Below are 24,094 nucleotides of genomic sequence, written 5' to 3'. Positions count from 1 at the left end.
AAACTGTAGCTAAATTCTCTAGAGATGTAGAGTACAACTCCACTGTAATCCCTGAATAATCATACAGTCACACCACAGGTGAATTTGCCCTCCGTGCAGAGTTTAGCAAGCATTATTAATATATTCCTTTATTCCACAGTTAAATTTGCCCTCCAATGAGCATCTATCCATGATCTACTGTTAGCACATCCTCCTTTCTGTTGCTTCAGACACAATATAAAACTAAATTCATATTACTACAAGTGAAGGTTGTTGCTTTACTATGCTAAGGTCAGAAATAATTCCAAATTAAACTCCCAAATACATTCACATAGTACCTCCTACAAGCCAAGGAAAACAGTTTTAAACCAGAGCTTCAAAAGCACATCTCCAGCACATCCTTAATCAGAAAGCAGAAAAGCCAGGAAAGAGAGGATTTAATTAAGCTCTCAGCTTCTTTGACTGTGCAAAGATGCAGAAGTGATATACTTCAGACCCAAGCTTGAAGCCATCACTTGCATAAACAGTCCTTATACCAGTGACACAACGAGCAAACAAGGCTACCCAGTTAAGTAAGCATTACACAAGTTTTTAAGAACACATCCTGTAGGGCACAAAGATCCAAAATGAGAAAAATATTCAGGAGGACTAGCGTATCGAGTTCGACTCTTTTCACCACCCTGAATAAGTTATATTTACAGTGTCTACATTATTTAGAGCATAAATTCAAAGCTGGAATCTAGAGGTTAGAGGAAAAGCGAGGGGAAAAATAAAAAACACAAAACACTTTTGCATGCAGGTACGTGCCAGGCTAGGAGACAGAGGTGTAGGGAGAAGAGAGGGGTGGACAGTGGGAGATTATTCCAGTGGAGACTTTAGCCCTACAGTACTCCCACCCCACTCCCCCCCATCAGCTACCCTTTGTGCTAGTATATAACAGGATTTCTAGTATTTGCGTATGAGGTAGGTGATGTAAGACACATCTGCAGTCTAGCAGATCAGTACTGCCTCCTCCAAGTCCTGTCAGGCTCCCCGAGCTCCCAAACAGTATGAGATTACTGTGAAAGGAAACGGATTCGGGTCAGCAACCCCGAACACAAAAGCGATACTCGCAGTACAGGTAATAGTGAGAGAAGCAATTGCCCATGAATTCTTGGTGAACCAAAAGCAATTAGATTTTACAAAAAAAGGAAACAGTCAGAAATAAGTTTTCTTTAAAAGGATAGCAGAGACGCCATTGCCTTTACTTCAGTGTCTCCCAGGTGAGGAGCGCTATCAGAATACCTCAAACATCGCAAAAACATGAGCAGCCACTTTTCTTCCAGGGGGTTGGGAAACAAAGCTGGCCCTTTCCTCTTGGTTGTGCATAGAGGAGGTTATTAGAAAGCAGCTGAAGAAGCAGAAAACAATTTTGAAATAGCTTGGATCTCAAGTTCTAGTCACAATTTCTGACTTCAGAAGCGGTGAGGACACAAGGAAAATGAACCAGAGAGGAAAGAAATGAGCAAGACGTGCAACAGCAGCGACAGAATTTCAGAGAACCACGGGAACAGAGGGCTGGCACCTCTGAGAACATTTCATCTGCAGCCTTCTCATCCTCCGCAGGAGCTGTGACAGAGCCAGGTGACAGATACCTGCCTAGACAAATAAAGGCTTCCGCTGCACCTGCGGTAAGCAGTCTATTTCAATGCTTCGTTATTACTGAAAAGGAGAGGGGGCAGCTAAGAACATGCCTAAGAAATGTCATGTGGGGCAGCTTTGAAACACCCCTGTCTAGAATTTGACTGACGGTCTTCGGTTTATGGGCCCAGGAAAACACACCTCTGAAAACAAGCTAAGTTTAAGAACAGCAAGTCTCATGCTATACAGAAAACAGGAAAAAAAAAGGCTTTCCTGGTATTCCAAATCACTATGCTTCCCAGAAATTGGGAGACCATGGGAAGCCGTCTTAGGAAGCAACTGTGGCCAGTGATGCTGGAAAGTGGCAGCAGGGAATGCCTGAAGTGAGTAGAGCTGAAAACCTGGTCCGTCGTTCACAAGCCTGTAAGTTGCTGGGTTTGGTACTGTACAATTATAATCATTTTGGAGACGCCAGAAAGACTTTCTGAGCAGGGAAAAGAAAATTTAAGCACAAGTAGTCACATGTATTGCACCCAGTTAACGCATTGCTGTTTGTTTAAAATAAAAGCCCTGACACACTCAGTTTCCTTCCAGCCTGATTGTTACCCACAAGTAACACTAACCTTAAGCTCATACCACACCTTCCAGAGATGTAATTACAGGCTACGTGCCTGGATCACCACTGAAATACTACCTGTGAGTAAGATAGCAACCCCCCAGTGATCAACAGCATGAGACACGGTGTTTTTCAATGAGATTCGAGGGCAAATCCTAGTATTAAGACGACAAATGTCTGCATCTGTGCACAAAACAGTACAGCTTCGCTTTTTAGTGTCGTGAATGCACGTTGACAGTCAAGTAATCTAATGAAGAGGCAGACTTGCCTTCCTGGAGGAAGAAATCCTAGGAGCAAGTAGTTTTTCAGATGTAAAAGGTACACCATACTGAGTGGTACCAATACAACCAAATTCAGACCTAAGCATGTAACCTACACCAAGCCTAGCACTTCCATGTCACTTAGACCTAGCTCTCATTCTCATCCGGGCTGGAAAATACTTGAAACTGCCTATGGAGATTGTAATTTCCACTTTTCAGTTTTCCAAGAACCAAACTGAATTAAAATTCAAGTTCTAATCTATGAGAACTGGAAAATATCAACCAAAAATGAAAATATCATTAGTAATAATCACATTTATCCCACAGCATGTTCAGTTGTGGTGGTCTATTACTGACTACCATTGAATACAACAAGAATGAAACTTTAAGGTGCCTTTAGCAAAAGTTCAGCATTCTCCTCTCCCCCTTCCTCCCCATGTTTCACGCAGGAGTAGTGTTTACTTCATAAAACTGCTGCAGAAATCCAACAAAACCCAGCATTACCTCCCTTCTAACTCGTTTAGCCATATGTTTATAACACAACCCATGTTTGGCTTAGACTGCTCAGCTTTGTGGAAGTCACTCATAATACCAAACACACACATTGCTGTTCAATATATTCAACAATTAGACATTTTAGGACTTATTTGTGAATAGCCTCATATTTGGGGTGGAAACCGAATAGAATGGTGCATGCCTGACATATCTGAGCAAGAGCCAAATAGACAAAAAGCCCTCATACTGCAACCTCCCCGGGGAAATCTTTGTTCATTTTAATACTTGTTCAGTCAGCTGTCTCCGTGAATGACAAGGTTTTATCTCTAATGTGAATGGCTTCGAAGGCTACTTGCATTATCCATTCTTCAGCAGCTGTTGCCGAAACCACAGGGTTGCAAACTTATAATTAAATCCAGCTGCCACTACTGCGAGTTCAGTTATATCAAAGTGAGCAGCAATGCCTCGTGGTTGCTGGCAAGATTCTGTCTCCATTTCTAGACAATGTAATTAACTCTTTTGCCCCTTTTAGACGAAATAAACATCGGCACTGAAGAATGCTGTTAAATGACTGTAAAACAGTATTTATATAGAAGAATTTTATGGCAGTCATTAAACCTGAGAAAATAAATTCCTAGGTGGATGATGGCTGCAAACAGATAGATCTTTCCTTAATGGCACTGATAGGACACCCAAGGAGAGACAACACAGGAAGGAAGGAGTTTCCTGTAGAAAGGAGCTGTGACAGGATACATATTAACAGATCTACCCTTCAGCCTTAAAGCACAGCCTCCAGAATACAGCAAATATCCATATCCAGTTTGAGACAATTGCAGCGAAGGGATGGCGGAGTGAACCACAGGGCTTCCTTCAATGCCAAGATCACTTTCAGAGCCCAGTGCCCGTGTCTCAAGTCACTTACAATACAATCCCTGACTGAATAGCTTCATGTGCACATGTACTTTTAGAAGTATAGTTTTTTCCCCAAATAGTCAAAAACTGTTCATATCCATATGCCATCGACATGTGTAAATCTGCAAAAACACAGTCAAATTTAGGTAGCTAATTTTCTCATTCCCAATCCTGTAAGTGCTGCCTAAGGAGGCCCGATTTCATCACTTGTGCAAGAAGCTGCAGTGAAAGCATCTCAGAAACATTTCACAGGAGTAGAAGCAATCAGCAGAGAAACATTAGAATAATGCCACTGAAGTAGAAAGCAAAGCATTCAACTGAGCTCTGTTTGTGAAGAGTTGTGTTACTTGTACCTTTGGAAGCACACGGCAGCCTGTTTGCTCCGGAGGGAAGGCACAGCAGAGAGCAGGAATACTCAACCTCCTGCTCCAAGCGTGGCATATTAAGGAACAGGGAGAGAGATCTGCTGAGAGCGGGACGCAGAGCAACCATCTCAAAATTCGCTTCACGTTAACGCAGAGCAAACCTTCCAAAACGCACCAATAAAGATTTTAAAAATTGCTGCTGGATTTTCTGCCAAATCACAGTGAAAGCTCCAAGTTATCCAAGTGCTTTTTAACAGCGGGGTTGCACACAGAGCCACACAACTGCTTGAAGTGGCTGTGGGCATTGGCAAGAGACTGGCTGCAGTCCCATGGAGTATTTAAACTTACCTGCAGCACCTGACCTGATTTACTGTGATCTGCTCAGAGGCCACACAGCGCGCTGGATACCCAAGTAACATTGCCCCCAGACACACAGTGACCAGCAGGAGGCACAAAACTGAATCCAGGCGTTTCTGCAGACCCGAGGTCTGCTCGCTCACCTTTTGCTAGGGAGGAAAACAAAAAGGAACTGCAAGCATCTCTGCACAGCGTTCATCTTTCTCATGGCTTTCTACCGCATTTTTTGAAGCGACATCAAATAAATGCTAGCAGCTAGAAAGCAGGTTTTCTTCCATTATTCCTTACTTTTACTTTTCACAGCAAGTACAAAGTAAACAGCCTTTTATATCAAAGAATAAGGGTGAATTTGCTCTCAGGTGGTTATTCTTAGGTTCATTTACTTTTGACATTTGTTTGCTGTTTCACTACTGCTGTCTGTCTACCTGTCGCTTTGTACTAATGGCTGTGAAGCCCAGGCACTCAAGAGCATTTCAGCGAGATGGGCTGATTATTATATCCTGTCATAGCTAGGTGGGAGCCAGTCACGATTTTTCAATCAGCGTTTTACCATGCCCGTTTTAAAATGACAAAGCTTTTATTCCTCTGAGCTTTTTAGCGGCTACTTTAAAGCGCTTTTTTACCTGCAGAGGTTTGTACCTTCCCAATGCAGAGAGGTGTTCCTACAGGCCACACCGGTAAGGGCCAGCTGCAAGTGAAGAGAAAGTGAATGCAGGGGAAGGGCAAAGAATGAGGGATATAAAGGCTGGAGGAAGCCCACGCTTTTGTTTTCTTTTAAATCATTTATGAGATCCTGCTTGCAACTGAAATTATTCTCTGAATCAACTGTTATCCTTCACTAGAGCAGATAATGTCATTTTATCTTAACCATAACTTTTTTTTCTTGAGAGGTTATAGATAGCTTGGACCTTCTGTGGTATTTTACACAATATTTTTTTTCTTTTACAAGTATCTGCACAGAAGAACATTCAACTCCTCTTTCTCCTGAGTTTCTAATCAGCTCCAGCTCTGACATTTTATACTTAGGTCCAACTTTACATCTGTATTAATTTGTGACTGTATATGTATATAGTTTATTATTCAAATCACAATCTGTTTAAAGTATCAGGACACCTATCATTTGCCAGAGTGCATAACACAGAGGACAGATCAGAGAACGGGATGTTCCCCAGAGACCAAGAGCAGAAGGTATTTATTCACTGACAGCAGATGACTTTTGATAGACCTACATGTAGGGGTTGATGTTATACATTAGAAATGGATCTAAAAAAAACAAACAAAACTTAAAATAGTATTTTCTCCTGCTTTGAAAACATTTAGAATGAAATTTTTATATGCTATATTAAGGCTTGGGGGAAAAGAGAATCAACCAGTGCATATTTGATTCTCAGATTTGAGGCATTTAGGTCACCGAAGTGCTGGAGGTTGCTGGAGGTCTCCAACTATCCACTGAGACCAGAATGTGCGAAAAGGTTAAGTCAGAAGACTATCAAGGTTAAAGTGTCATTAAAGTTGATAAATTAATTAGGGACTGAAAGAGCAAGACAGTGTTTTTCCCTTTTTCCTACAAGGGAGGCAGGATGAAATCAATTACTTCTAAGTAGTGTAGGTCATGGCAGGAAAAACAATCAATCCAGTTCACTAACTATAAATAGCTGTTCTGATTAATATACTAATTTTAAACACCAAAGGTATGTCAGCATACTTTCTCTTGCAAATACTTTATTACCTACATAAAACTGCCTACAGCATTTGGTCTTTATAAAATTCATTTTTAACTCCATTCTTGTACAAATTTGCCCCGACAAAGCATGAATTAAAATCACGCAGGAAAAAAGCCAGAAGAAAAATTACCTACCATTTTCAAACTTAAGCAGAAAAATCACACTACAGCACTTGCCTAAATAAATGTACATACCTAATGCTGCTTCCTGCTTACTAAGAGTGACCAAGGTAAGTGTCGGGCTCATATGACAGTAAGGCAAGAGCTGGCTTTGTGCCTAGACTTCTGTGTAGGTCCTGTGAACCGTGAAGCTGCCTTGACGGAGTTGAATATCCCTGTCCCGTTGCTCCAGTTGATTTCTTCTCTAGGACAATTCTAAACCATGCAAGCATTGCCTGTCCTTTGAAGTATTTCACAAGTCATCTTTCTGAATGGATATAAGATCTGGAATGGTTTTGCAGTGTAAGGGCAGCAGACTTTCATTGTTCATACCTTGCTCTCTACTTTTTGCCCTGAACAGCATTATCTCTGTGGTCCCTGTGCTTATAGAAAGGCTTCTCTTGATGCCTGTGTGCCATCAAGCAAGCTTCAACACTGTCAAACTTTCATATTGCTTCTGGAAGGGCCAAAACTGCACGAGTAGATCCTGTGAGGCTTCACAGCCCCTGGCCAAGGGGGAAAGCAGGCAAAGCTGTGACAGCAGTTTCCAAGGTCACCATAAAGCAGACTGTGCAAGAAGCATGAGAACGAAGGCAGGGGTGGCAGCAGGACACTGAGTTAGCCCTGACAACTCCAAGCTGACAGAGGCTGGCGATACACCGAGGGCTGCCCTGGGAAGCACAAAGGCTGCGTTGCTAAGAACTCACCTAATACTAGTGCACTACAGACTGTATGAAGGAAGGACGACATTTAGTCCTTGCAGTCTGCAACAGCTCTGTCTTCGTCTGAAATACAACACTGCTTTTTAATTAGAGGGGAAGTTTGGAAAAGGTTATCTTTATTTTAGGTTAAGTAGATTTCCAGGTCTCCTTTTTGGAGGTCTTGCATGCCTACCGGGCAACTCTAGAGAAGCGAGGCACACGACTTGCTCTGCCCTACAAAGTCCCATCTCGCAGTCTGAACAACGGCGGAGCTGTCTGGCCACCTGGAGTAGGAACGCCAAATCCAAGAATATCTCAAATAAGTCAAACAAGAGGGACTTTTCAAACACACCTTGGGCGGTAGAACACTTAACACTGAATAAAAATCACCTGAAACAGCCTTGAAAACAGTGTTAAAAGAACTGTAAAGCCTTCGGTGTTGGAATGAATTACAGCAAAGAAATACTAATGGGATTCTCAGACGTCTTCATTTGAGTCAAGGGCTTCAACATTTGTAACACGTCCAATTTATATCAAGCCATTTAGAATGTAGGCTCCCCGCAATTTTGTCGAATTAAGACAATTTGCTTTCTGTAGAACTGACGGGGATGTCAGCAGTGACAGCTTCCTTAACACCCACCAGGCATTAGCTTCTGGCCACCAACAACCCCCACGTGAAGGCACCACCAGGTGGACCTGCCTCATGCTGCCCGTCTCCCATCTCTCTTTCAAGCAGAAAGGGAGCCACAAGGTCTACTCTGAACTCCCGAGTAGAAGAAACGTGTCAATACACCTTGCTGGCTGTGTTTGTGGTTTAAAATGCACTTATTTTTAAACTTTTCCGTACTTTGGGGGGTTTGGGATACTCAGCAGCAGCAGCACTGTTATTACTTTGACAAGTGCTAAAAAGATGCCGTCACCCCAGGCCCTAATGCAGGCACAAGTGATTGCACGGCTCTGAAGCACTTCAGCACACACCAAGCCAACAGGATGCTCTCAAGCTGCCTGTCAAGAGCTCACACAACACTGGTGCTCTTTTACTGCTATATAAAGAGCCAAAAGCATCCACACCTTCATATTTGCTGTCAGCCAGCACTACTTAATAGTGACAACAGAAGAGAACAGTAGCCAAAGGAAGAACAGAGGGTTGACATATAATTTTTCTTGAGAGCTGGAAAGGAGCAGAGGAAGGACAGAAGAGCCTGTCCCACTAGGAAGGAGACAATTGCAAGTTTTCTTTCTGCAAGAGGCTGTCTTTCTGTCCTGAGCAGCCTCAGCCATCTCTGCTTCCCTTGCTGGCATTGCACCAGTGGGACTGAGTAATGTGGAGCAGGAGAACAACTATGGTAGGACAGAAAGTGACAACCTTAAAGAGATTATGTGCAAACTGGAGCAATCCTTGTGTCATCCTCCTCCACTCTTTGGGAGAATTGGGAATCATATTTTCTTCTAGTTTACACATTTTCATGTTAAAAAAATCATTTTTGGTGAAGCTGCAAAAAACTCAGCTAAAATATGAACACAAAATACCAAAACCCTTGGCAACAAGGGCTGCCTTGTGATAAAGAGCACTGCATAAGCATGTTAAGGATTAACCTAGCCTCAAATACACAACCATTGTCTAGTTCTACTAGGAAACAAAGTGCATGAAATCTGAAGACATCCCTATGGGTAACAGGCCCATGGGACTTTTAGGCTTGCCTTTTGCCATTTTAAGGGACCTACACAGAAGGAAAATTTGTTGCATTATTTTATGGATATACACTTTCCTGAAAGGCTTATCCAGGTCTTCAGTCTCGAAGAAGAAAACATGCATTTCAAGAGACCAGAATTATACAGACAGGACATTCATTGCAAGTTGAGAAATAACTCTTTGCATGAAGAAATATTTACTAGAGGAAAATGGAAGGAAATCTTCTTGGTGAAGGACAGTTGCACAAAGAACCAGACCGTACCATTTCAGTCATTGCTTTTAAAAAACGTCTTTGCTCTCAGTAGTTCTGTAGCATGAACTCTCACCCAGCCAGACTAGGGGAAAAAAAGGCAGCACCTCCTAGAATCTTTATACAGGTCAATACCTTAATAGTGTGTGACCAGAGTTAAGGCAGAGATTGACAGCTAGTCAATGAACTGATGAATATCTATCTCATAAGCATTTCATTTTAGCTACCCATGCAGTGGACATTTTGCCTGTACGTACACATTCCAGTGCTATTATCTCATGCCTAATTACTTAAGTCTCAAAGCACTTAAAAGGAATGAACTATCATTATCGGCATTTTATATAGAAACAAATTGAGGCATAGTGGTATAATTTCCTAAAAGTTATTGAACTCATATCCAAGGTCAGTGGCAGGTGAAAAACAAAGCTCTTATCTCAAATATCAGGCAAGCACTGAATTCAGTAGACCACACTGCCTCTCAAGATGTAGAGAATGCTTCCCAAGCATGTAACCTTTGGTAGTCTGCATGAGCCAGTGTAAGAGAATTTAAAGTTTGACCTGCATTACAGCAAACATTTCAGTGTAAACCAAAGCAGCTGTACACTTAGAATCTATAGGACATTGGAATATTCCATCTTTGTGTTTACCTTTCCTCCAGTGACTAAGATAACAAATGCCGTCTCTGACAAGTCTGCCTTGGTCATTCCATGCCTACTTTTAAAATACCCATTTTCTCATAGATGCTCAGTTTTAGTCACGCATGTCTGATTGTAATAGCTTTGTTGCAAAGCCTTTGTAATGCTGGGCTTTTGTTTTGGTCAAACTGATAAAGGCTGCCCAGTTCTCTTCAAGTATTAACGTCAGAGTAGGAGGCACTTTGTAAGACCAGCAGTAAATTGAGGTATGACAACAAAACGGTTAAGTCAAAACTTTTTTTGCATTGGGCAGTTTTATTTACACAAGGAGCAGTTACCTCTGTTTGTACTATTTGGAATGCTTTCACTAGCTGCATGGCCAAGTACAACTTCCAGGGCTGAATTAAACAAGCTAAATCAAGTCAATTCACTTCCACGTCCAGCTCAGGTGGCTAGCAGGCCTTGAACAAGTTTACCAGGACAACCAGTGAATAACTGAAACCAGAACTGCAGCCAATTTAACTCTTGGCACTGGGTTTACCATTTCTGTTTATTACAAGTCTTTCCTCCCTTTTGCTGGATTCAAGACAAAGACGAACCTCAACTTCTGAGCAAGTTAAAATAAATAAAAAATAGAGCTTGCAAGTTTATACTGTAATTGATATAAGTCTATTATTGCAAGACAAATTGCAACAGACAATGAAAGAGACAGCTCAATCTGTTACTGAGTCCTTGTAATGGCTATATGAGGAGCTCAGCCATTTCACTCATAAATCTTTCTTCTAAGTTTTTATCGCTGCCAGTGTGGGTAAAATAATAGAACTATGGAGTGAAGTATACAAGAGATGCATTACTGTGTCTCTAGTCACAATTACCTAAAGTTTGTTACAGGAATCATAACCCTTTCAACATCTAATCAGAAATAGCGTTGTGCTACAGGCTACTAAAACACCACGATACCTTTAAGAAATCATTAGATTTGATCATGCCGATTGTGAATAATCACCCCTGCTGCAAATCGCTGGTGCACAAGGATGTCATAAGTCATTCTCAACAGCGGGTCCCAAACTTTCTGTGGGACAGAGCAGTGCAAAGCATGTACCGACCTGATTTCCAGGAGGTTGACCTACTTACTAACAAGCTTAGTGGGAAATAAAGGCAACTGGGGAAAACAGATTAGAAGACTCTGGGGATATTTCCATTTTTGGGGGTGTTGTTTTCCCTGTGTGTTTCGTTTAAGAGAAATTAATTTTAATCTACTCCCTTTTTTGCAATATGTTTTCTGTGGATCACAGTACCTAGCAGAGAAATTGTGAGAGCCACTGCACATACATAACTGCAGGATTAGCTGTCAACACTGAATAGCAGGAGCAGAAAAGATGAGCAGAGAGGTTGGGAGGGGGCACATACAATAGGGTACGTGCACCCACTTGAGCAAGATTGCTGCAAGTGGTTACGAAACGCCAGTGGTTCCTCCTCTTCTGTCAGGGAACTAAGGGAGGCCACACCAGAGGTGGCAGATACCAAGGTCATGACCAGGGATGTCAAATGACCAGCTTTTTGCAAGATTCTTTGTGGCTGCATATCCAGGTAGAGTCCCCTTCCCCTTTAAAGCCTAAGGGCTACCTGAACTCTCCTGCCAGAGACAGTCAGGGAACACAGTTTAGGGTTACAGGAAATTGCATCTCTGTACCAAAGTGTCCCCTTCGACAGCTTCACATACCGTAGTATAACCCTTTCTATTTGCACTTTCTAGCACATATTCCAAAAACAAACCATGGCCTGCCTGGCACTCATCTGCTCCACTGAATCCTCAAAGTGGAAGGTGCCGGTAGGAGAGGTCTCCTTGTCCTTTGTGTTAAGTGCAGGAAGGAAAACAATTTTTTAGCAAAGTTCACATGCAAGTATGGAAGGAGGAGTAGGCTAGATTTAATGATTATTTAAAAACACAGCATATTACAGTTAAGTAATGCAGTCACATTAAACTCAAACTACTTAAAAATGGCAGTGTTCCAATATCAGCCAGATAAAAAAACAAAAAAAAAATCAGATGCTTAGGCTGCTAGCTCCACAGTGCATTTTCCTTAGTTTTGTTTGCAACAAATATGGTGATACAAGCCTCGCAAGCACCTGACTGGAGATGCCTGCAATGGTTAAGAGGCCTTACTCTCTAAATTACCATGCTTTTATTAGGCGGGTGAAATGGCCATAACATTCTTTCAGAAAGGAGTTTTTCCCTTCAGAATTTAATTTATAAACTCACTCCTGCCAGGCTGCGATAGCAGCTACTGTATAAACCTGAAAATGATGACTACAGAAATTCCATTCAAGCCTTAGGAATCAATAGAAAGCAGACAAACCACCAAGATAAAGTTCCACCCAATTGCAAAGAGCAAGAACGGCAGGATACCTCACTTTGTGCAGTCTTTATTTCACAGGTTGGTGGCTGCGGACACTGCAAAAACAATCTCATTTCAGTCTGAAAATCTGACCTCTGCTATCCACATGCTGCACCCACGTAATCTGCCTGTTGGAAATGCTTTAGTGTTGTAGGTATTTCCAGGCAACAGAAGAAAGACTAAAAACTAGAGAAGACAGTTTAGAACTTGCTGAGACATATTGCATTTGGTAAAAGCTTCTTATATGGGCTCCTTAGAGATCCTAATCCTGCTTACCTTGAAGCAGCAGCTCTTCTGTAAGTCAATAACAAAGCAATCTTCATTGGTGTCGCGCTGGTTCATACCAAGTTACATACAAACCCGTGTATTTCTGCACTGCCCATAGAAACAACAATTGCAGCATTACCCTTAGGATTCTCTTAACTGAACTAATACTGTTTGAAGGCAGATGCTGGCATGCCGTAGCCTGATGTCAGCAGAAATTTCATTGTGAAATTTTCATTGTGAAGTGCTCTGCATTTTATTTAAATGCTCGCTTACAAATGAAAAGTGTTGTCTATGACCAGGCTCCAATGAAATAAACCTGTTGCAATGTTTGCTGACTTTTTGCATTTCCAGCTGCTTTATTACCTTCACTTGGGGAGGCTGCTACCCATACAGAGTTGTTTTGGCATGGTCATGCAAGACCCAGTCCCACACATAAGCCTTGGTAAAGCCCAGAGATCAGAATGACAGAGGTTTTGAAGCAAGTATAATACACGCCATGTATCGAGCACAGAGCTTAGCTTTTCAGCTCTCGAAGGGATTGCTGTTGTAAATAAAGCTATCACATCCCTTCTCACACTTCAGAAGGGACAGGCCAAGCATGGATATGAACATATTAGAATTATAAAAACTAAATATTCAAAAGCTTGCCTTTCTGAACCAAACCATGTGCTTCTGTTGAGGAAAAAAAAATACCATTTGTTTAATACGAAAGAAATCCTTTGTCTCCATCAGAGTCTACTTTGAAGGGATGACTTTTTGACTTTTTCCACCCCTTTTCAGAAGCCATAAGGATGCAGTTCCATAATTTTAGAGAGCTTTATGCAATGAGATATTCTTAATTCACATGAGTTGCAAGAAAACACATTGCAAGTTTGTCAGATCAAGAACCAACAAATGAGGAAAGGATTCCCATTAAGAGTGAGCGATAGCCTAAGTTGCATTGACTTGAGTACATAGTGTGCTAAAATGCATGTAGAGTGAAAGAGTAGTGTATAGGTTAGTGTTTTGAGACTACTACACAATATTCGGTAGTGATCTGTAAAACCAGCCTTCTTGTTTTCAGAGGCACCAAAGAAAGCCCATTAATACATTTGGCTCGTTTGCTATGTACTTTACCTACTGCTAAACCTGTTTTGATTCAATCCACCCTTGCCACGCTTAAAGAAGCACTGAGAAGTTTAGCAGGAGTGCCACAAGAATGTGCACATTCAGAAGAAAGCAGTATAATGATATTCCATAGGATACCACCACCAACATTCACTGGCATTATCCTTTAGAGAAATTCATCTGTTATTATCCAAACTCATTTTTCATCTTGCTTTGTTAAATTTCAATACCAAAAGAGGCTAACCCTGAAAAATAATGGCCAAATAGCTAGTTTGACTTCATTACCTCTGCAGTATTCTATGGTAACAACATTTATTAAAGACGCAAATATCTTGCTATATATGTTTTTACTCAAACATTATGAAATCACAGTTCACGCAGATACCTTTGAGACAATTTACATTTGACTCACCATACTGGCAGCGAGGACCCTGAAATCCTGCAGGACACTGGCACATCGGAGATCCTGCTTCAGAACACTTCCCTCCATTGAAGCAAGTGCCAGCAGCGCACGGCACTAGTACACACAAACAGAATGAAACAGGGTTTTGTTTATTTTGTGCCAAGGATTCTCCAGAACTGCCTCTTTCTATCATAGCCTGCTGTAACAGGCACTTTCAAGTAAATGGAATTCATCCTTTTATTTAAAATGAAAAGTTAAACTGCAACAGAATTTTATCATGGCTACAACTACCATGTTGATATGACGAAATTTAATTTCAAATAAAAATAAGACCAGGATGATGCAGTTTAACCTGAAGATGCTTCAAAATTAGAAAACAGTTTCCTAGGACTGAAAGTACTACCTGAATGTGGAATGACAGAAGAGATGAACTGCTGGAGAATAATGCAGCAATGATTAGGAAACATTGCTGTATTAAAAGATGTTATGTATGTCCAAGGGAATTACAATAATTCTCTTCCCTTCTTCCAACACAGATTTACTTACAATAGGTTAAATTCCACATAGTGGAGCCAAATTAGCATAGAGTATCAAATATAAGAGAATAATCCAGCTAGCTTGGTGCCTTAAAGAATTCAACACAAGTCTTCACTGCTCTTTCAGGAAGAAGATAATTCTACATTACCACTGGTGTTCAAATGTTACATTCCTTTGTGCCATAGACTAAAATACAGATTGTAAACATCTTTGACTTCTTACAATAGAACAGGTGCACGCTAAATATGTAGATTCACACTGAAACTAACAGAAATACCTTTCAGGCTTTTCTTTTCTTTTTTCTTTTTCTTTTCTTTTTTTTAAGTGTAAAGAGAATCATAAAAGCAAGTTCTCTGAAGGTGGTCTTTGGGTTGGTACAACGATTAAAAAAAACATAGGAACAGATGCTTGCTTTCATACAGAAAATATAACTACCAACAAAACAGTAGCAAAACTGAACAGTGAGTAGATTGTTATCTTCTATTCATGTCTTGTTAACAGTGGTTAAAGTGCTCCCCCATCATTTAAATTTAATTCCGTGTTTTAGGAAAACATCCAATCATGATTAAAAATTACTAATAGGAACAGGTTCTCATCAGATGGAGAACTGCAGGGTAGAAAGTCAATTACTTCGATGGCAACAGCAGCAGCGAAAAAGCCAAACCAGTCAGACTCCACAAGGAGTGCTATGTCCAAGAAACAAGTGCCTTACAGCAGATTTGTTTGCATAATTTGGGTAACAGCAACAACTTCGGTTGGCCTGTCAAAGCCACACTGGCACAAAAAAGCTGCAACAACTATAAGCTGTAGAAACTGAATTTCTGATTAGCTCAAAATTAAGGTTACTTGGGACTTTTGCATACAACAGCTTTTGTATTTTTAGAAGAAGTTTCCTTTTCCAGAAATAGACTGCCTCTTTATAGAGGAAATTTCTAGTTATAAATAGCAAGAAAAAAATTCTAGAAGGAAGATTCAGTAAGAAAATAAGGCCCAAGGATATGATCAGGCATTGTTCTTTCAGTTTTGCTATCCACTTACAGTGCAAACAGCCTGGTTCGTTGTTGTGTTGGACCCATCCAGGACAGCACTTATAGACAGTCTGATGCTCCATTCTGTACACCTGCTTGTAAACTGTGTAGTAACCAGACCTTTGAAGAGAATTAGTTCGGGAGAACAGTCACAACTCTAATTTAGCTTATTTGCATCTCATCAGTAGCAAACTGTACTCAAATTTAAAGTATTAAATATGTAGTAAGTATGGTTACGTCTCAGCAAGACATGACATACCCATAATTAAGTTGCATATATATTTCAGGAGATGAAACAGTTTACAACTTTTCCTCACAAAAAAAATAAAAACTTTGCACTCCATTTCAGTAACAGAATTCATTTGTAACAATAAATAGTTACCTTCTCTCATAGCCCATACACCACCTCCTCCCTGTGCAGCCTTGTTTCCACATCTTGACCATCCGACTGAAGGCTTGAACACATGGCTGCTGGTGTCCTACTAGTGCCAACTCAAACACTGGGCAGACATTTGGCCTTAAGGGAAAGAAAAGAAAAATACATAACTTTTAACACGATATTTGAAAGTCTAAGCGTAACTAAGTATATTTTTCCATATGCAATGGTTATTAAGAGTTTGAAACAGATTTTACATTGCTATTTAAGAACACCGTACTTCTGTGCCTGATCTCTCCTTGAGCTGATGTCAAGCAGCTCTCTCGCAAGAGCACACTATGCAGCAACACCTGACAAGCCACAACCCACTGAACTCAGACCGGCAAGAAAGTGTTCCCCTGGCTTTCATGGAGCCAAGACTTCGTTGGTGTATTGGTTGCATAAGCCACGAGCATGAACACGGTCCTGGTAGCAATTTTTACGTGAGCTGGCCTCTCTGAACAGCTAGGCCAGCAAAACGCGACCGTACCGTGTTCCCAGAAAATGCGAGGTGAAGCACCTGAGCAGGATCTGACTGAGGACTCAGCAGACCCTCTTTGCTGTCTCTAGCTGACAACAGCCTTTCAGATGACGCGCTGCTGACAAAGGATGGTGCCTCACAAGCAGAAAAGCTGATGGCTAAGGTGAGGGAGCCTGAAAGGCTCTGTGCCCGTGCTGAATTTGCTGGGAACCCCGCTGCCCGGCCACCGCTGGGCTGACGGACCGGGGTGGGAATCTCAGGCCTGACAGCTCCAGGCACTGACCTCCATAGCTCGTGCCACCAAACAGCCAGGCTCTAAAGGCTCTAAATATAAATAACGAAAGCAGATTCCACCTTAGAAAACAGCACGTAAACCAAACAAAGTATACAGTGAAATTCAGGCTGTACACAAGTCAGGGGAGGCTTTGCCATTGATTCAAGAGCAGATGAGATTTAGCTAAATTGCTGTGGAAGAGGGGCAGTCTGTAGGAGCCCCCCCTTTGTGAGCAGCCCCCTCAGGGAAGCACATGAAATTTTAAGAGGAAGCGTAGCTGTTCTCGGCTGATTATTCAAGAATAACAAGAGCAAAACAAAAGCTCTGCTTTGGAGGATGAGATGTAATCTTCATCCTGCTAGCTAGCCTTGGTTAAAACACAGCAACATCCCACAAGGTATGGAGGGTCAAAAATAACGAGTTAAGTGTTACAAGTTGATGGTTTTGTAGAGATACTGGCTTACTCTGATTTCACTGCTGATGTAAATTAGGAAGTGCTGTATGTACCAGGTCCAGCTGAAGCAAGAAAGCTTGCTTTTTTGTTGTCTTTTGAGAAACTAGTGTATCGACATCGAAATTCAGTGATTTTTGGAGTAGTTTAGAGATTACTAATGTAATAATTTATTGAATTCCTTCCAAGCAGCCTGCTTTAGCTGCTGAGGCTTTGCAAATTTAAACCTTTAGGATTAAAATAAAGGGGTATACATGTACTTTGTATACCTAATTTGGTTACCATTTGGTAAATTCACCATTTTAGCAGCCATGTCATACAGCTGGCAGAGTTCTTCCAGAAATGTTAGCTGGAGAGCCCGCTGTTCAGGCCAGGGAGTATCCAAGAGGAATACACACTCACCTCCTCTGCCAACTGAGGAAGCATCAATGTGAAGTTGCGAGAGAAAGCAACTTTTCTTTCCACATTAATACAATAGATAATGGTTCTAGCCCAACAGCTGCCTGGCAGGTAAAGCTATTATTAGCTACACGGGATATTGTTGCTATCTCATTCAAGATTCATGGCGGTTTTTATCTGCAAGGCCCCAAGTACTTTACTTCTCCCTGTTATGGCTGAGTACCACGCAAGGCAGCCTTTCTAATGAAAAAGTACATCTTTCATCTGCAGGTCTTCAGGTAGCTGACAAACATCATTAAATTAAGCCTCTGCAGAACAGGAAAATGCTATAAGCATGGTCATTTTTACTGATTAAATACTTAGGAAAAATCCTAGACTACGATAGAGCAAAAGGCTGAAACAAACCCCAGAAGACGAGTCTGACTTCCCTGCATTTTGGTCACCAGAGGAACCACAGGAGGAAGCAGGTGCTGGCTCATTTAATCATTAGCCAGCACAGGTTTTAGTTATTCCACCTTCAAAAAATACAGAAAAAAATACTGTTGCCAAGTCATAATCTCATCTCCATCATTCTAATGGCTCCCATGCCTGTTTCTTTACAAGGAAGTCTACCAAAATTATGACACCCAGGTAGCATCTGTAATACGAGAACTGAAAATGTGGACACCACAATTCAATGATGTCTGCCCTCTGTCAGTTTTAGCCCTGCTTTGTGACAAACCTGCCAGTCGATATGGAAACCCAGCAACCCACACGCTACTACGGAGAAGACTCCCGACACTTGGGGACCACCAGTCATGTACAGCACCCAGCAGGGGACATCCAGGCAGGTCTCCTAGAGGGCCTCCCCAGCTGAGGGGTGTCCACCTCCATGCAAAGAGGACCTTCATCCGACAGCAGCACTCCAGGAGAGAAACTGAGCAGGTTTAAAACAAACAAAAACCACCACAAAAGAACAGTTCCCAATAGGGCAACCAAAGCATATAGCTGTGTGCTTCCTTTCATAGCTTCCTTTAAGTAGGCGACCTATCTCATGGCAAACCATACACAGCACATTCATACTAGATACCCTTATCTCGATAGAAGTTAGTCCCCGAACTAAAATGCCCGTTTCCCCCAGGCTTTGAAGTGACTGCCGATCTCTGTTATCCTAAGGCACATTTTCAGTGGACCACCACGCATCTGTAATGAGACCATTCAACAAACACACAGTACAAGTCTTCTCTACGATCACATTGAGTTTTTTTCAAAATGACAAGCTGTCAATCTCTTACACATCTGTATTGCAACAGGTATTACATGCTCCAACCACTAAGGGTCTTCCTGGAAAGCACCGATGCAACAGTCACCCAGGACACCAGGGAATTCACACAGATAACCAACAAAATACAGGAAGGTTCAGCTGTCACCGAGAGCCTTCCCTCACTTTTCTACAAGTGCCTCCTAATCCTGTTCTTCACAGGAGACCTACAGAACTTGAGTCAGCTCTGAGAATTGAAACACTGATGGCTGAAAATAACGGGTTCAGTGGCACTGGGTTAGGGTGCATCTGTTCCCCCACTGCCCGTCTCTCCTGAGCTTCCAGGGGATGGTTTCTATGGATGTGTTGGGCTGGCCCAGGATTATCTCTTCGTATCCCTTCCCCATTGTTCCAGGCTCTTCTTCCTCCACTGCACAGCCCGCTTGCTGCCCTGCTCCAGACTTCGGGTTTGCCCTAGCTACAGCCGCCAACACCACAAAGCCAGACAGACGACAGTGGCAGAGCAGCTTCAGACTGCCTCAAATTCCTCCAGCAGCCCCCCTTCCTCTGTGTTTCCACGTCATCTCCATCATTTCACAGCCCTCCCCACGTGTGCCAGCTACCCCTTCCCCTCAAGTTACCCCATCGTTCAACATATTGAGCTTCAGTTCAAAGCGATTGCTCCCGACCCATTCTTAGCGCAGTCTGCTGTTTGTTTCAGAGCCAAAGGAGCTCTTTGTATGCCCAAAATCTTGCCTGCTTTTTTTTTCCCCTCTCCATTACGTCAGTTGGTCTAATAAAACCCTCGCCTTACTTAGCAACCATGCCTCACTTAGCAGGCTTTTTCGAACGACTCTCCCTCCAGTGAATAGAACATCATGTACTGATAATTCATGCATATCTCCTTTTATTAGAATTGTCTAAAACTTTCCAGATAAAGGTACATTCATCTGCATCGCTCCCCCATAAATAAAAGGAGAAGCTGACAATTGTTGTAACGACATGCTGAGCCCATCCTACAAACTCTTACTCGTGTGCCATTGCCATGTTCCCAGGAATAGCTGTATCGACTTCTGCAATGTACTTAATAGGATTGAATGGCACTCGCAGAATAAAGCGAGGCAGCAGCATAAAGTCGTATGTTTATTAAGATTTATTCAAAGTAAGCCATTCCCCCAAGATGCCCTTGGGATAATTTAAAGGCAGATATCAAAACCTCTGCTACATTATAATTAAACTGCAGCAATCGCATAGCATGTAATCCTTTGCTGGCAAAACCAACGGATAACACGTGCCCTCTCCGACAGTTAACAATCTTCCCAACTCCCCACACTCAGTGTACTATTTTCTAGCCATCTAACTCACGGCTCTTGGATACATTACCTATAGCTTAACCAGTTTCTTGAACAAAAGTACCACTGGAAAACAGTTATGTATTACGACACTCGCTAAATAGAGGCCATCTAAGACTAAAGTGAAGCCTCCAGTGGATATAATGGTACAATTGGAGGAAGAGAGCTCCAATTTTACTCCCATGCCCTCTGCATTCAAAAAATATTTCTTAATGGGAGTTTAAGTGTTAAAATATGCCTAACACATAAATGTCTATTATGTTCTATGCTTTGATTGATACACCAGTCCCTTAAAACCTTTTTATACTGATGTTCTCTGTTAGCCAAAACTGACACTGAGGCTGTTATTAGCTTGTCAGTCTGACTTGGGCAAGTCAGAGAGCTCACATTTAATATTTGCATTAGGAGAGTGCCCTTTAAACAAAGCTACCCTACACACTTCCAGTTCAGGACTTGAGATTTTAATGAACAGGTAATTGGACCAGTGCGAAGCACGAGCAGCCTTGGCTAATCATATGGCTGCGATGCCTGGGAACCACTGCACAACAGGAGAAGGTCAAAGGGAAAAATTAAAAGCACTTTCAGGAGGGATATAATTCATTCCCATGTTTAGATTTTGAAAGGGTATGTGCATCTTCATATGAAAATGCAGTCAAAAAAACACCCACGGAGGTCTATAAAATAGGAAGACCGCAAACCTGGCTCAGGAAGTCCCTGAGTCTCATGTTCTTGAGGCTGAAGCAGTTATTTCAGGCAAAGTTTTACTGCATGCTGACGCTTCTCTTACAGCCTTCACTGGCCATTTGGGGTCCACTCCTGGAAGCAGCCCACAAGCTCGGCGGTCTGTGGTCTTACTCACCCTGCTTCACATTTTTACTTCACAACACCTGGATCTCCTCTACAGCTCCATATCCCCAAACCCCAAAGCACACACCTTCACCAGACTCAGCTTCCCTTCAGAATAGCCTTGTGGTTTTCAAGAGAAGCTGGCAAAAAATCCTCTTATAGATTCAAAAGCCAAAGGGTTAAATACAATTAATCTCACAGACAAGAAGCAAGGGGATGTGACACATGGACAAGTGCTTTCTTGATATCTGAATGCATGGATTTGGCGACACAGAATAGTGTTGGAGAAATAGTTTCATTTGAGAAGGCTGGTGAGCAGCATCTCACCACCACCAGCAGCATCTCACCCAAGCTCCCCAGAGAAGCGGCTGCAGCCTTCCCATAACCCATGGCAGAGAACGGGTGATAGAAGCAGCAGGTCTACAATTTCCCAAGAGATGTGAACTTTTTTATTCTTGCCCACTGATTTTGAAAGTAAGAGAAGGATATTAGCACAGCTTTTGCACACAATCAGCCAACCGTAAGTAATTTTGTGTAGCAATAATGGAAGTACAACGCTGTTTTCACATAACAAAGGAAAAGACAGCTACAAGTACAGGCCATCTGCTCAGGGGAGCAGAGAGGCAGCTTTCTGCACACACCCCTGGCATGTGTGGTCTGAAAGGGGAGATGGAGGTGAAGAGACAGGAGGACAATTGAACACACAAGAGCTAGCAAGGGAGCAGCTCCCCCATTTCAAAAGGTACCTTGTCTCTATGTGACAGAGATTTTTCTTAGCACAACCCTAACGCCTGGATCTTTGAATGACAAAGGAAGTAACTCTCATTCTATCAACCCACCTTCCCTCTCCCCAACTTAAAATTAAAGAGCTAAAAATAGGTAGAATTAATGGTAGCGAGAGAACAAATACACATCAAGATATCCTTAAAGGTTTCTTTCAACAGTGCAAACTTAAAGTCAAAACATTAATGAATATGAAACAAAGAATGATTTTAGGTCTTTCCACAGGGACTAAGAGAGTGACACCACTGCGCTGAACCAGAGGGCTGTTAACATCTGCCTAAGAAGGATGTTGTAGCCTGTGTTGTCTCAGCTGAGGAATTTGCAGTCTGAACACTATTGATCTTCCACAAAGCAGTCAATAGATGAAGCCTTCCATAAGAAGCAGCTTGCCAGAATTCCAGGTTTTCAAAACACTAATTCGTTAGTGTTCCCTCCTTTCATGCCAATAATAGGAGTGCAGAAAAGTCTGCATGCTTTTCCAGATTTAGTTTGAAAAGGTAAGCGAGAACTTTTCCTAAGGAAATAGATTGTACTCAAAGCCAAATTCTCCGCTGCAGTGATGGCAACTGGTGGTCCTGCTCCAGAGATGCACCAGTCTTGATTAGACCAGAGTTGTACATTCCTTTCTCCTCCAAATACCCCAAACACCTTGAGCTCCTTTCAGAAGAGAACTCCAGAAGAGCAGGTTGAACCCACGAAGAAACACGATGGGCTCTAGGGGAGAAAGCCAGCAACGTGGCTTTGTATGCAAGAAGGCTGTTGATTAAAGGCTTGCTATAGATAGCAGCATGTAGAAAGAAAAAGCAAATTTTGTCTGAACACAAAACAAATTGGAAAACAGGGCACAGAAACAAAAGGTCTTAAGAGCAAGTTAAAAATATTTATAGAGAGACAGAGATATAAAGTTTGTATATAGATATATACCGGTTAATAGCAGCAATATTTCACAACGTCTGGAGTGGCAGAAAGGCTTTTCTTCCTTTTTAAACTGCCTCACTCCCCTTTCTACCCTTAAACTATTTTAAGATCCACTTCCCCACATTTCTCAGATAAAAATTAATCAGCACTACCCGTGACAATTAGAACATCCTGCTCCCCTGACCTCTAATCAATCCCTGCTCTCTGCTGATCCTGTATCAATATTTGTGATGTTTATATGCCCTCTGGGATATAGATTGGGAGCACCAAGCTCATTTAGATTAGGTCTCATTATCACTGCTGTTCTCTGGATCCATGGATGGAGGTGCACCACTGAAGACTCTCCTAACCCCACAGGTTACTAATGCAACGCTGCGTCTTATTCACATCCTCTCTCTGATTAGATGGAGCAGCTAAATAACATGAGGGTTCTTTCAGCCTTTGTGCACTGCATCTAGATTCAAAGCAAATCAATATGAGATGATTAATTACACACTCAGCTATTATAACAACAATAAGATTTTTAGTTCCTACTGCTATCAGACTGCAGTGCCTGTCATTTAGCTTCTGTTTAACTAGCCTCCTCCCCAAGATAAAATAATGTATTTTTGTTAGCAAGAGATGTAGAAGATAAACATGCGCATCCAGATCATTTAACTATGATTGCTAGGTCACTTTTTTACATCTTAAATCAAGGAGTTATTTTATTTATTTTAAATAGTCACATACCCCCAGCAACATCCAATTGCATAGTTTCTGCTACTGGCTGGCTTCTGCAGGACCAGGTAAGGCATCCAGTAAAGCACAGACCCACAGGAGATGGCAAGTGTAGTTTCCTTACTTTAACATACAACTCTGATAACCTCCAGATATTCGTCTCCATTCACGTTCAGGGAAGTCATGCACATTGCCTGTGAATACTGTATCCAGAATACCAGATTATGTCAACATGACTACTCTGGCAGAGGGCTTATTGTAAAAAGATCACTGCTAAAGTAGCAAAATACTTGCCAAGAGTACCTGTTATTAGCCGCTTCTTAAATCCAGGATGTTCTTTATTGTTGGCTTTAGTATTGTTAGATGCCTTCTGCATACCTCCACCTATTTCTACACCGCTGTTATTTTTAATAAGTGACTTGGAAGAACAGCACCCAGGAGAGCCAGCACCACTGCCGGTGACCAGACCCACCGAGCCTCACACAGCGCTGACAAAACCCTTTTAGCATGCAGATTGCCTTACAGCCAGCCTAAGGACCACTGCCCCAGGAGCCAGCTCTAGCACAATTAGATAAACATGTGGGATCTCAGGTATAAGGAGGCTACAAAGCAGTTTGCATGGACTCATCATTAGACAAAAGCAACTAATTGTCCAATAGTCAGACAAAACTGAAGGTTAAAGAAATGGGAAGCTATAAGAGGAAGGCAAAAA

The 24,094-nt window shown here is 41.9% G+C and overlaps 1 protein-coding gene across 5 annotated transcripts in view; it reads right to left on the bottom strand.

Moving 5' to 3' along the window:
* LOC308200152 (uncharacterized protein) overlaps positions 1–24,094 on the bottom strand; it is a 222,834-nt gene that overhangs the window by 162,081 nt on the left and 36,659 nt on the right. For 4 of the 5 annotated variants that reach the window (XM_080605366.1, XM_080605365.1, XM_080605367.1 and 1 more), the window contains 3 exons: positions 15,889–16,023; positions 15,517–15,626; positions 13,951–14,055 (listed from right to left, as the gene is read on the bottom strand). In XM_080605366.1, coding sequence (XP_080461492.1) covers positions 13,951–14,055; positions 15,517–15,626; positions 15,889–16,023 — 350 coding nt within the window. Of the gene's footprint in view, positions 1–13,950; positions 14,056–15,516; positions 15,627–15,888; positions 16,024–17,931; positions 21,149–24,094 lie in introns of those variants that run through there. The other variant, XM_080605368.1, reaches the window with a different exon arrangement.

The sequence above is a fragment of the Anser brachyrhynchus genome (assembly GCF_964034855.1).
Source record: "Anser brachyrhynchus genome assembly, chromosome: 9".
In the NCBI taxonomy this organism is placed as follows: Eukaryota; Metazoa; Chordata; class Aves; order Anseriformes; family Anatidae; genus Anser; species Anser brachyrhynchus.
This window is presented reverse-complemented; position numbering and strand designations above follow the sequence as displayed.